Source organism: Rutidosis leptorrhynchoides, chromosome 11 (genome assembly GCF_046630445.1).
Source record: "Rutidosis leptorrhynchoides isolate AG116_Rl617_1_P2 chromosome 11, CSIRO_AGI_Rlap_v1, whole genome shotgun sequence".
NCBI lineage: Eukaryota > Viridiplantae > Streptophyta > Magnoliopsida > Asterales > Asteraceae > Rutidosis > Rutidosis leptorrhynchoides.
The window spans coordinates 218611600-218625217 of NC_092343.1; the positions used below are offsets into that span (position 1 = coordinate 218611600).

Sequence of the window (13618 nt, forward strand, 5' to 3'; positions counted from 1 at the left end):
CATTTTAACTGAGTCGTTAAGTCATCGTTAGTCGTTACATGTAAGTGTTGTTTTGAAACCTTTAGGTTAACGATCTTGTTAAATGTTGTTAACCCAATGTTTATAATATCAAATGAGATTTTAAATTATTATATTATCATGATATTATCATGTATGAATATCTCTTAATATGATATATATATATATACATTAAATGTCTTTACAACTATAATCGTTACATATATGTCTCATTTAAAAATCATTAAGTTAGTAGTCTTGTTTTTACATATGTAGTTCATTGTTAATATACTTAATGATATGTTTACTTATCATAGTATCATGTTAACTATATATATATCTATATATATGTCATCATATAGTTTTTACAATTTTTAACGTTCGTGAATCACCGGTCAACTTGGGTGGTCAATTGTCTATATGAAACATATTTCAATTAATCAAATCTTAATAAGTTTGATTGCTTAACATGCTGGAAACATTTAATCATGTAAATATCAATCTCAATTAATATATATAAACATGGAAAAGTTCGGGTCACTACATCATCGAAGCTGTGTATGCGTTTCGTTGGAACTATTAATTCGGCAGGGATTATTGCTTCCGCCCCACAAACCAAGCTGAATGATGTTTGACCTGTGGTGTTTTTATGCATGGTGCCATGCACCCACAAATAACTTGGGAGCTTGTAGACCCATTCATTACCATATAAGCCCATGCGCGCTTTTATCCCCTTTACAATATCTCGGTTTGTTACTTCATATTGGCCATTGGCCTGCAGGTGAGTGATCGAAGTAAAAGACCGTTTGATATTCAGCTCTTAACATCAGCTCCTGAAAGGCTCGCCTTCAAATTGAGTACCGTTGTCACTGACAATTTCATTAGGGATACCAAAACTGCATACAATATCTTCCCAAAAGAAGTTACGAATGCGCCTTCTAGTAATTGTTGCCAATGCCTTTGCCTCTAACCACTTGGTGAAATAGTCGATTGCCACTACCAAGAATTTTATTCCTCCTGAGCAAGCAATGATAATGTGAATACTGTTAAAGCATGTATATTACAAAGTATTACATAAGTGCATTATTTCATGCATACCTAAGCACGCGGGAATAGGACAGACAATGTCGATGACCCATTTGATGAACGAAAATTCGACCATTATTGGTATCATAGGATGCCATGGTGCTCGACTTATTAGCGCGTGCTATTGACATGATTGGCACTTAATACCCGATGCGCATTACTTTCGCAGTAATTGTTCTGTACCCCATGTGTAAAGCACAAGAGCCCTCATGAATTTCTCAGAGCCCCACTTTAGCTTGATTAGGTCCAATGCATAACAGGCTCAGGCCTAAATAAGATTTCCTATACAAAACACCTTCGATTAGCGCATACATGGGAGCTTTCATGCGAACTTTCCGCGCTACTTTTTCGTCTACAGGTAGTTCACCCTCGATTATGAATTTCACCAATGGTGTCATCCAATTTGGGCTTTCGTCCTCAATGGTCACAACAATTACTTTCTCATCAATAGACTTTTCAGTTAACACTTCAACCCATACATTTTTGTGCAGATGATCGAAGGCCAAAGCAGCCAATTTTCTTAGTGCGTCCGCTTTCTTGTGTTGCCCCTGGGTACATGCGTTAATCTAAAAACATCAAATTCGCTTACACATTTGTGCACCTGTTCCATGTACCGCTGCATAGAGGCTTCATGCGCCCCAAACGGCCCACTGACCTGGTTAGCGACCAACTGTGAGTTAACGTATACGTCCAAGTGCTTTGTTCTGAGTTGTTGTGCTATGCGCATCCCAGACAGTAATGCTTCATATTCGGACTCATTGTTGTTTGCAACAAACGTGAACTGGAGTGCATAAGTATGCTCCTCTCCTTTGAGACTTGTAAGGACCAATCTAGTGCCAGCGCCTTCGAGCCCACAAGCTCCATCTGTATGTAGTTCTTAGACCTGATTCTTGTCACAGCCAATCGCAGTGCTTTCTGCGAGCGCCTCCACTTCTCCTATTGTTTTGGCCAAGTAATCTGCAAGTATCTGACCTTTTACCGCCGTGCGCGGGGAGTAATTGATTTCATGCTCTCCTAATAAAATGACCCATTTGGCTAATCTACCCGAAATCTCAGGCTTGTACAACACCCGTCATCACATGTTATCAACATATCACAATTAATTTAAGCGCGTATTTGGCATCTTATAAGATTGTGTAAAAAATAGATTGGGATGCGCATGCCGCCACCCAGAATAAAGGCTACCCTGCCGTAGTTGGGTTCATTAGGTTGCCTTCGGCCAACTGAGAATGATCCAGTTATATAGATGAAACTAATCATCTTTTTTTAGATGGAATCCGGTTCCACGACTTTAGTGTAAATGATGATGAGCTTTCAACAACGTTAACAACACTACGAAAAAAGTAAACTATGGTTGCCTACTGATCTGATCATAGGTGAAATCCAACCCCTTCTCTGCTCCTTTCCTGACCTTTTCTAAGCCTAGACTTGAATGAAGCAGCCTGGCTGAAAGTCGTATTTTCTTTTGCTTTTCTTCTCTTGTTCTCCTTTCTTAGTTAGGCCCAGGAAAGTACAAGATATAGCTTTACTAATGTACTAAGATCAATCAGAAAAGGAAGATTGAGCAATGCCTAGGAGCGTAGTTTGGCCTGTGTTCCAAAGTCAATGCTAAAATTCCAGCACGCCGTAAATGGATGCCCTATCTGATCCATCTCAAATCTAGCCGGAGGTCTTTGAGCCTTGTTACGAACTAAAGAATTATACATGTCTTATCGGTGGATCAGTTAACACTACTATTGGGTGCACCTGCAAGTACCTGCGTGGCTGACGAGCTGTGTGTACTAGCGCATATACGATTTCAATAGGCGGGTAGTTAACTTCACTGCCGCTAAGTGCTATACTGATAAAATACACAGACATTTGTACCTACGCCAAAATAGTGGGAAATACACAGTAAGCATTACATTCAGTACTTATTTCAAGTCTCAATATGAGACATACCTACTCCCTATCTGCGACAAGAACAGAACTGATTGCTTCCTTTGAAGTCACAAGATACAGCATCAACATCTCTCCCGCGATTGGTGTAGTCAAAGTAGGCAACTCCTTTAGGAGCGACTTCATCTCGACAAAAGCTTTTTTGTCCTCTTCAGTCCATCAGAAGTCTAATTTTTTCAATGAATTTTTTAGAGTGTGGAAAAAAGGTAATGACCACTCCGCGGCTTTTGACAAGAATCTATTTAGCGCGGCCAACTTGCCTGTCAAACTTTGCACTTCTTTCCTTGATTTTGGGGAGTTCATGCGTTCTACAGCCTCAATTTTCTTCAGATTAGCCTTGATTCCTCTTGGCGTCACTATGTGCCCCAAGAATATGTCCTCTTCTTCTCCAAAACTGCACTTTGTAGGATTAAGCTTCAAGTTGATTTTTCACAGAGAGTTGAACATTTCCAGGGTATCGGCCAATAGTTGTACCTCTGTATATCTTTTGATGACTAAATCATCTACGTAAGCCTCAAGATTTCTACCGATTTAATCTTTGAACACCAAATCCACTACCCTCTGGTACGTTGCCCCCACATTCTTCAACCCGAAGAGCATTTTTGTGTAACAATAAATACCCTGGTCGGCGTGGAATGCGGTTTTGTCTTCATCCGCTTCTGCCATCTGAATATGGTGATACCCCTTATACGCATCCTAAAACCATTTGAACCTGAAATCGGAAAAAGATTCAACTTTCCAGTCAATTTCAGGCAAAGGATAATTGTCCTTAGGGAACGCCTTATTAATATTCTTAAAATCGACGCAGAAGCGCCATGAGCTATCTCCTTTTTAACCAAAACAGGATTTGCGACCCAAGTATGATATCGCACCTCTCTAAGAATGTTCGCATGAACCAGCTTGTCTACCTCCAAACTCAAACATTCGATTCTTTCAGGCGACATCGGACGCTTCTTTTGGTGCACTGGAGTTAAGTTTGGATTCGCATTCAGCTTGTGCTCAGCTATATTTCGTGGTACCCCAGTCATATCATCCTCACACCACACGAAGATGTCCATGTTAGCTACCAATATGTCGCGCAGCTGATCTTTGATTTCATCTGAAAGGTTGCCCCCAACTTGAATTCGTTTGTCAGGGTATTTCAGATTGACAAGGATAGAACTGCTTTGTATATGTTCTTCATTGGTAAGCAATGGTTTAGGCAGTGTTACCGATGTTCTGCCCTGCTAAATAATTGCATGCACTCGCAGGTATCATTACTCGTCTAGTATGAACCATTGATTTTGGCGTAGAGTATATGGGAAAGGACCCCATTGTAGTGATAGGGATCTCTTCCTCATAATCATCTTCTTCATCATCTTACCGCTCTTCCAGACTGTAGTGATAGGGACCCTGTTGGGATTTAACAAGTTTCATAATACTTAAAACCTTTTAAGAATCATTCAAAGCGGAAGCATGTAAATAACCATTTATAGACTTGTTAATATTTAACCAACTAAAGTTAAAATCCCAATTAGGATCAAGTTATGAAATATGCTTACAAACTACAAGCAAGTAAGGAGTTTATACCTTCTCCAAGCTAGGTAGTGAGTGATGAAGATGATGATGAAGAATAGAGCTCCAAATGGATGAAACCTCAAGTAGATATACCCCAAACTTGTGCACCAACACCTAGCTTTTGGTTAGGATTTTTCTAACACTTGAATGTAGCTTAAAAAAAATAAAATGGACTCTCTCCTTCCCTCAAAAGCTCACGGCAGCAGCTGGAAAAAATGGGAGAGTACAGTTTTTTTTTTAAGTTCTTTTGATGTGTTAATGCATGTATATCTTGGTCTTGCAAATTGTATTGGTTATAATGCACATGGAATGCAAGTAACAAGGTAAAAGCAAGTCAAAAGAGCATGCCTTCTCCATACTCCCATGTCACTTCCAATTATTTTTTATAAACTTATTTTATAAGGCTAGATTTTATAAAACTAGTTTTTATAAAACTAGAGTTTATAAAATACATTTTTATAAATTTGCACATTATATATTTTACAAAACCAACTTTACAAAATGTAACATAACGTAATTAATTATTTAACCTATAAATAATTAAATCCATATTATAAGTTATGTTTACATTATTTTATAAAACCAATTTTATAAAATGTAATTAAACTTTATTAATTATTTAACCTATAAATAATTAAATTCTTGTTATATAAATTATACCATAATTTATATACACATCAAATAATATTATTTAAGAAAACCTTTTTTCTTAAATCTCAAGTGTTGTGTAATTCAATCAACGATCCAATCATTAAGATCAAATTACGATTAAGGTGTCGGTTAGCTTGTTATTGGGTATGACCCGACTTGGATCAAAACATATTAGCCACATTAATTTAATATGTCTCTCGGGCATACGAAATACCTTCAATCTCCCACTTGCACGAGAAACATAAGAAATTAATGCAAGTGATGGATACCACCTAACGACCGTCCATCACCCCCAATATGCTATGACTTTGTGCCATTCAACAACATCATCCCTTTCGAGTTCCCATCTCGAATATGAACAGGTGAATCTTTCATTATTTCCTTTCGTCCTAGATGTCATGTTAAATCCAAGAGACACGGAGTGATCACTCCCTTTTAGATTTAACTTTATCAGGCCTTAGACATCTGACTCTCAACGAATAAGAGGGACAAATTCCATCTTGACTACATACGTCCTAAATATGTACCTTGCATTATGCCTGAGCTCTTCCTTGTGAACTACCATATTTCAGAATAGTGAAGGAAAGAATCAACCCACGATACTTGGTAAATATCCGAACCCAATATGTATCTCAGGTCAGAGGATACAATGATATTCGCCTTTACTCAAGATTACATGTGATCAACCACAAAGGCTCCATTTAGTAAATCTTGAGGGCGGGTCTTCCAAAATTTGTATCTCACAAATATCTATGAACCTTGGTTGCAACCTTGCCCCACATTCATCCCGTGAATGTATACCAATCCAAGTTCATAATAGTCTAAACCTCACACTTGTTCCCACAAATGTGATCGACTACGGAATTTAGAATAATTACTTATTCATGGATAAAATATGCAAAATAGGAACTTGACTCAAAATAAATTAATACCATAATAATATTTATGAGTTTGAACAATTTCGTTCCATTACAATACTCAAAACAGATCATGACCAATCACTAGAATATCGAAGCCCTAATGCACAAACATGTACTGTATGTTTTGATCCATGTAAGAGCTTCGTGAGAGGATCCGCTATATTAAGATCTGTGTGAACTTTGCGAATACATATCTTTCCCTTTTCAACTTCATCCCTTATGTAGTTGAATCTCCGCTCAATGTGACGGGTCTTTTGGTGAGCACGAGGTTCCTTGATTTGAGCAATCGCACCTTCGTTGTCACAAAAGATCTTAAGAGGGTCCTGAATAGAAGGGACTACTCCTAAGTCGTCGATGAATTTCTTCATCCATGCAGCTTCCTAAGCTGCCAATGATGCGGCGATGTACTCTGACTCTGTAGTGGATAAAGCAACAACATCCTGTTTTGAACTCTTCCAAGAGACCGCACCTCCATTTAATGTGAAGACATAGCCGGATAGTGATCGAGAATCATCTCGATCAGTTTGGAAGCTCGCGTCCACGTAACCTTTTACAACGAGTTCCTCCTCACCAGACCTATATATTAGAAACATATCCTTAGTCCTCCTAAGGTATTTCAATATACTTTTAACAGCAATCCAATGACTGTTTCCTGGGTTATTCTGGTACCTACTTGTCAGGCTAAGAGCGCATGACACATCCGGTCTAGTGCATATCATTGCATACATGATTGACCCAATGGCAGACGTATATGGGACTTTCTTCATTCTCTCCTGTTCATCTTTCGTGGTGGGGCACTGAGATGAACTAAGGAGCGTTCCTCTTTGAATAGGTACCAAACCTTTCTTAGAGTTCTCCATTTTGAACCTTTTCAAGATCTTTTCAATGTATGCACTTTAATTCAAACCTATCAGTTTCTTGGATCTATCCCTGTAGATCCCAATCCCCAAAACGTATTGTGCTTCTCCAAGATCCTTAATGGAGAAGCATTTACTTAGCCAAGTTTTAAATCCTTGCATTGCCGAGATATCATTTCCAAATAACAATATATCATCCACATATAGTACAAGGAACATGATAGTGCTCCCACTAGCTTTCTTATATGCACAAGCTTCATCACCATTTTTAATGAAGCCAAATTTCTCGGCTTCCTCATTAAAACGATGATTCCACATTCTAGATGCTTGTTTCAATCCGTAGATTGACTTCTTTAACTTGCATACCTTTTTAGGATATATTGGATCAACAAAACCTTCAGGCTGAACCATATAGACATCTTCTACAAGATATCCATTTAGGAAAGCGGTCTTGACATCCATTTGCCATATTTCATAATCATAATGAGCAGCAATGGCAAATAATATCCTAATAGACTTTAGCATTGCCACAGGCGAAAAAGTTTCATCATAGTCAACCCCTTGAGTTTGAGTGAAACCTTTTGCTACAAGTCTAGCTTTATATGTATCCAAGTTTCCATGTATGTCGGTTTTCATTTTGAAAAGCCATTTACAATCAACTAGCCTTGAGCCAGCAGGTTGTGCAACAAGTTTCCAAACTTGGTTGTCATACATGGATTGCATCTCAGCGTCCATGGCTTCCTACCATTTATCCTTATCAATCCTTGATAAAGCATCTTGGTAGTTTGTTGGTTCATCCAAATTAACTACATAGCAACCATCCATGAGAAACCCATATCTCTCAGGAGGATTACTAATCCTACCAGATCTGCGAACGTCTTGTGTATTTTGATCATCCATTTGATCATTCTCAACATTTTCATGTTGAGTGCCAGTGTCAACCAATTGTGTATCATCTACTCGATCTTAAACCTCTTCAAGATCTATCTTCCTTTCACTATTTCCTTCCATTAGGAACTTAGTTTCAAGGAATTCAGCTTTTCGAGCAACAAATACATTTTGCTCGGTTGGATCATAGAAATAATATCCCATATCATCCTTGGGGTATCCTATGAAGATACACTTCGTGGATGGAGCATTCAACTTATTAGGAACGTAATGCTTAGGATAAGCTTCACATCCCCATACCTTTAAGTATGATAGAGATGGAGGTTTTCCAAACCACATCTCATGAGGAGTTCGTTCCACTTTCTCAGTTGGGGCCATATTTAAAATACGAGCCGCGGAGCATAGACAATAACCCCAAAATGATAGAGGTAACGAGCTTCTAGCCATCATAGATCAAACCATATCCATTAGGGTTCGGTTCCTGCTTTCGGACACACCATTAAGCTGTGGTGTCCCGGGTGGAGTAAGTTGCGAGATAATCCCACAACTTCTAAGATGATCTTGGAAGGCATCGTTTAGGTATTCACCTCCTCTATCGGTACGAAGTACCTTGATTGTCTTATTGAGTTGATTTTGTACTTCGTTTTGATACTCTTTGAATGCTTCAAAAGTTTTGTCCCTATGTCTTAACAAGTAGATATCCGAAATGACTGAAGTCATCAATAAAAGTAACGAAGTATCTTTCACTATTCCTAGTTATGGGCTTAAAGGGTCTACATACATCCGAATGTATTAATCCCAATAAGTCCTTAGCCCTTTCGTAGGTCCCTTTGAAAGGTGCTTTAGTCATTTTGCCTTGTAAACAAGATTCACATACATCAAACGTGTCTAGTTCATTTGATTTCAAAAGGCCATTCTTTTGGAGTGTATGCATTTGATTCTTGTTTATGTGACCAAGGCGACAGTGCCATAAGTAGGAATCACTCAAATCCCTTTTGAGTTTCTTTTTGCTAGTATGGTATATTGAGCTACTAGATGATGTGTCATCATGAACCAATTCATAAATTCCATTTGAAGGCGAAGCCTTAAAATAGAATACATTATCTAAATAAACGTGGATATCATCATTAACAAAATTAAGATAAAAACCACATTGTTTTAAACGGGAAACTGAAATAATGTTTCAACATAAATCCGGTGCATACAAAACATTGTTCAAAATAAGTTCCAAACCACTTGGAAGCTTTAATACAAAGTCTCCTTGAGCCTTCACTTGCACTTTGGCTCCATTACCAATAAAGAGACTTGATGTTCCCATTTGCTTGCTACTTCTTTTGAACTCCTGCAAAGAATTGAAAATGTGAGTTCCACATCCAGTGTCTAATACCCATGTATTAGAAGAAGTAATACTAAGCTCTGTATATACCATATATATATTACCTGAGGTTTGCCCCGCATCCCTCTTTTCCTTCAACTCCTTAAGGTAGACCGGACATTTGCGTTTCCAGTGAGCCATTTCACCGCAACCGAAGCACGGGTCTTCCTTGGGGTTTGCTTGCCCGGCAACCTTTTACTTCTTGTTCTTGTTTTTGGTTAGGGTAACCATCCTCCCCTTTCCCTTGCCTTGATGGGTGGGTCCTTTCCTCTTAGCCGCCTTTGGCTTAGAGGTGTTGTTACCTTTGGATCCACCATCATTGATCATTAGCACGGGTGAAGCCCTCTTGCCCATGCTAGTTTCTGCCGTCCTAAGCATGCCATGAAGTTCGCCAATGGTCTTATCCATCCCATTCATATTGTAATTTATTACAAATTGGTCAAACCTATTTGACAAGGAGTTTAGGATAAGATCCGTGGCTAGCTCATTAGATATGTTGAGATTAAGATTGTTTGCGCGATTAATCAGGCTTTTCATCTTAAGGACATAAGATGAAACGGATTGGGAGTCGTCCATACGACTTGTATGAAGCGCTCGAACGGTCTCGAAGCGCTCGACACGTACTTGTTGAAGGAACATCTCCTTCAATTGTGTGATCATGTCGTATGCAGTATGATGCTCGAAATCCTTTTGGAGTTCGGGTATCATAGTCCCAAGCATTAGGCAAGCGACTTGCACTGAATCGGCGCAATACTTATCCCAATAAGCCATGCCTTCCGTATCATCCTCGTCGGGTTGATCGGGAATGGGGTCTTCCAACACATACACCCTATCCTCAAGTTTGAGAACAATCCTAAGATTGTGGAACCAATCCATAAAGTTCGTATGGTTGAGTTTGTCTTTCTCGAGGAGAGACCTTAACGATAGGTTGTTCAAGTTAATAGGTGCGTTTTGCATGTTGTTGTTATTGGCGGCCATCTACAAAATTTAACAAAGTTCATTTAAGTATCGATTTTAAATTTAATAAACAATACCCTTTTAAATTTTAATTGACTTATTAAATATTAGAATCCAACGGTAAATCAAATTTCGGTTAGGTGACCTTTATCCCGTTATTTGATTTAGCTAGGTAGTCATTTATATGACAATTGCAATCCTTTTGCAACTTCTAAATTATGGGATCATGCAATCCTTTTGCATGGCATATTTATCCCATCAACGGCTATTTTTTCCTCATGCTTCGGTGACCCTAAGTTCATGATTCCCAAATCAAGTCGTCCTACTTGTGTAAACATGTAAAATTAACATACAAGTGGTTAGGTGACCTTTATCCCACAAGCATGAGAATTTTACCTTAACCATATTAGTTAGCTCATAACGGTTAGGTGACCTTTATCCCATTATAAGTTCCTTAATACGTCTAAGTGTCATACAATAGGATGGCGTTTAAACTTGTTAACCTAGTGTGTTAAAGGGATTTTAAGTTTTCATTATTTCTAGTTTGAGAAAACTTTTATGCCATACACCAACATGCATTTAGTGTATGGTTCTTATGAAAATCCATTTTCATGTCTTGTAATTTTAGCCAATTACATGATATAAACCATTTTATATATATATATGATCCTTATCATGTTGTTAATAACCGATTATTAATGTCCTTTTAGCCATTTTTCATTTAACCATTTAAATTGACGTTTTACATGTCGTTAATAATATATTAATTTAACCAATTAAATTGCCATTTTCTTGTTGTTGACTTGTGTGATTAACTTGTAGCATACAAACATACAATCCACATAATCATACAAAACAACCACGCATGCAAAATCATATGTTCACAATCTAGCCTTTTGGTGGACATTTATTTAGCCGAAAACAAATGTCACCGGTAAATGGGTTATAATACAAAGTAGGAGATTTCAAAATCTCCCACTTAATCTTGCATCCAAATGCATCTTCCAAGTCTTCATCTTGTATCTTCATGTTTACAAAAAAAACATATCCTAATACATTTTTCTAGAAAATGAAAATACAACCTAATCTACTTTACATACCAAATATAAAGTAAATTACATAACCAAATGAATTATTACATGCCAAATGAATAAATATTATTACAAACCAATTGAATAAATATTAATCAACCATGCATGCAACCAAACACAAGGTCAAGGCTTAGATTGTGAACTTTAACATACAACCAAGTATGAACCAAATGGAAGAACCAAAACCCACTTTTGGAACTTCATAAATTTGGCCATATAATAAACCCACCCAAAATCATAAATTTTTGCATTTTACAATCATGCATGTACATAAAATGCAAAATATATAGTGAGTTTAATAATCATCTCGAAGCATATTTCAACAACTTCGGCTCTAGATACCATTGTTGGGATTTAACAAGTTTCATAATACTTAAAAGCTTTTAAGAATCATTCAAAGCGGAAGCATGTAAATAACCATTTATAGACTTGTTAATATTTAACCAATTAAAGTTAAAATCCCAATTAGGATCAAGTTATGAAATATGCTTACAAACTACAAGAAAGTAAGGAGTTTATACCTTCTCCAAGCTAGGTAGTGAGTGATGAAGATGATGATGAAGAATAGAGCTCCAAATGGATGAAACCTCAAGTAGATATACCCCAAACTTGTGCACCAACACCTAGCTTTTGGTTAGGATTTTTCTAACACTTGAATGTAGCTTAAAAAAAATAAAATGGACTCTCTCCTTCCCTCAAAAGCTCACGGCAGTAGCTGGAAAAAATGGGAGAGTGCAATTTTTTTTTTTAAGTTCTTTTGATGTGTTAATGCATGTATATCTTGGTCTTGCAAAATGTATTGGTTATAATGCACATGGAATGCAAGTAACAAGGAAAAAGCAAGTCAAAAGAGCATGCCTTCTCCATACTCCCATGTCACTTCCAATTATTTTATAAACTTATTTTATAAGGCTAGATTTTATAAAACTAGTTTTTATAAAACTAGTTTTTATAAAACTAGAGTTTATAAAATATATTTTTATAAATTTGCACATTATATATATTACAAAACCAACTTTACAAAATGTAACATAACTTAATTAATTATTTAACCTATAAATAATTAAATACATATTATAAGTTATGTTTACATTATTTTATAAAACTAATTTTATAAAATGTAATTAAACTTTATTAATTATTTAACCTATAAATAATTAAATTCTTGTTATATAAATTATACCATAATTTATATACACATCAAATAATATTATTTAAGAAAACCTTTTTTCTTAAATCTCAAGTGTTGTGTAATTCAATCAACGATCCAATCGTTAAGATCAAAATACAATTAAGGTGTCGGTAAGCTTGTTATTGGGTATGACCCGACTTGGATCAAAACATATTAGCCACATTAATTTAATATGTCTCTCGGGCATACGAAATATCTTCAGACCCTACTGTAGTGATAGGTATCTCTTCCTCATAACCATCTTCTTCATCATTTTGGCGCAGCTTGGGCAGTGTTACCGAGGCGCATAGCGCTCTTCCAGACTCCGTACGGACAGTAGCAATACCTTGCTTAGTAGGAAACTTGATCATGCCGTGAACAGTGGAGGTTACTGCACCAAACTTCTGCAAAGTAACTCACTCCAGGAGCGCGTTGTAATAGGAATAAGAATGTACCACACAGAATTCAACAAGGACATCTCGTGTGCGGGTCAAGTCGTTATCATCAAACAGCTCTAGTTCAAGTTCGATGCACCCTAAAGGCCATGTCGATTCGCAGGAGAACCCCGACAAAACAGTTTTGAGTGCCCGCATCTTGGACTTGATTATCTCCGGTAGCTGCTTGAAGCAGTATTCATACATTACATCGACATTACTGCCTATGTCGACATTTAACCGTCGCACATTATATCCACAGTCAGTGATGCAACCCTTAATGATTATGGGCGCATGCGAAGAATTAATTGTTTTCATTGGAGGGAAGATAATAGCTTCCGCTTCCCACTCTTCCAATTGCTCGGCCTTGCGCCTCTGACCAGAGTGCCAAGCATGCACCATGTTTATTGTTTTGTCAGAGCTTTTGTCACCGCAATTCTTTTGGTTTGGGTCGACTTACTCTGATTGATTGCCATGCAACATATCTCCTTGCTTTTTTACTAGTTTTAGGTGATTAAGCTCACCCCTCCTCAGACATTCGATCACTTTCTCAATGAAAGACTTGCAACGATTAATTTTGTATCCATAATCGTCATGAAACTCACAAAATTTTGACTTGTCTCTCCTAGCATATTCTGACATTTTTGCAGGAGCTGAGAATGTCCGACAGATTGGTTCGGTAGCTAGGATCTCCTT

At 37.3% G+C, this 13618-nt stretch overlaps 1 protein-coding gene across 1 annotated transcript; it reads right to left on the reverse strand.

Annotated features, from left to right (window-relative positions):
• Positions 1–1301: 1301 nt before the first annotated feature.
• LOC139875405 (uncharacterized) lies at positions 1302–13324 on the reverse strand. Its single transcript, XM_071862741.1, has 9 exons — positions 12944–13324; positions 12719–12892; positions 3642–4244; positions 3282–3435; positions 3029–3170; positions 2830–2923; positions 2056–2140; positions 1739–1947; positions 1302–1631 (listed from the first exon to the last, which is right to left on the reverse strand). The coding sequence occupies exons 1-9, from the start codon at positions 13322–13324 to the stop codon at positions 1302–1304; spliced, it is 2172 nt and encodes a 723-aa protein (XP_071718842.1).
• Between the last annotated feature and the right edge of the window lie 294 nt (positions 13325–13618).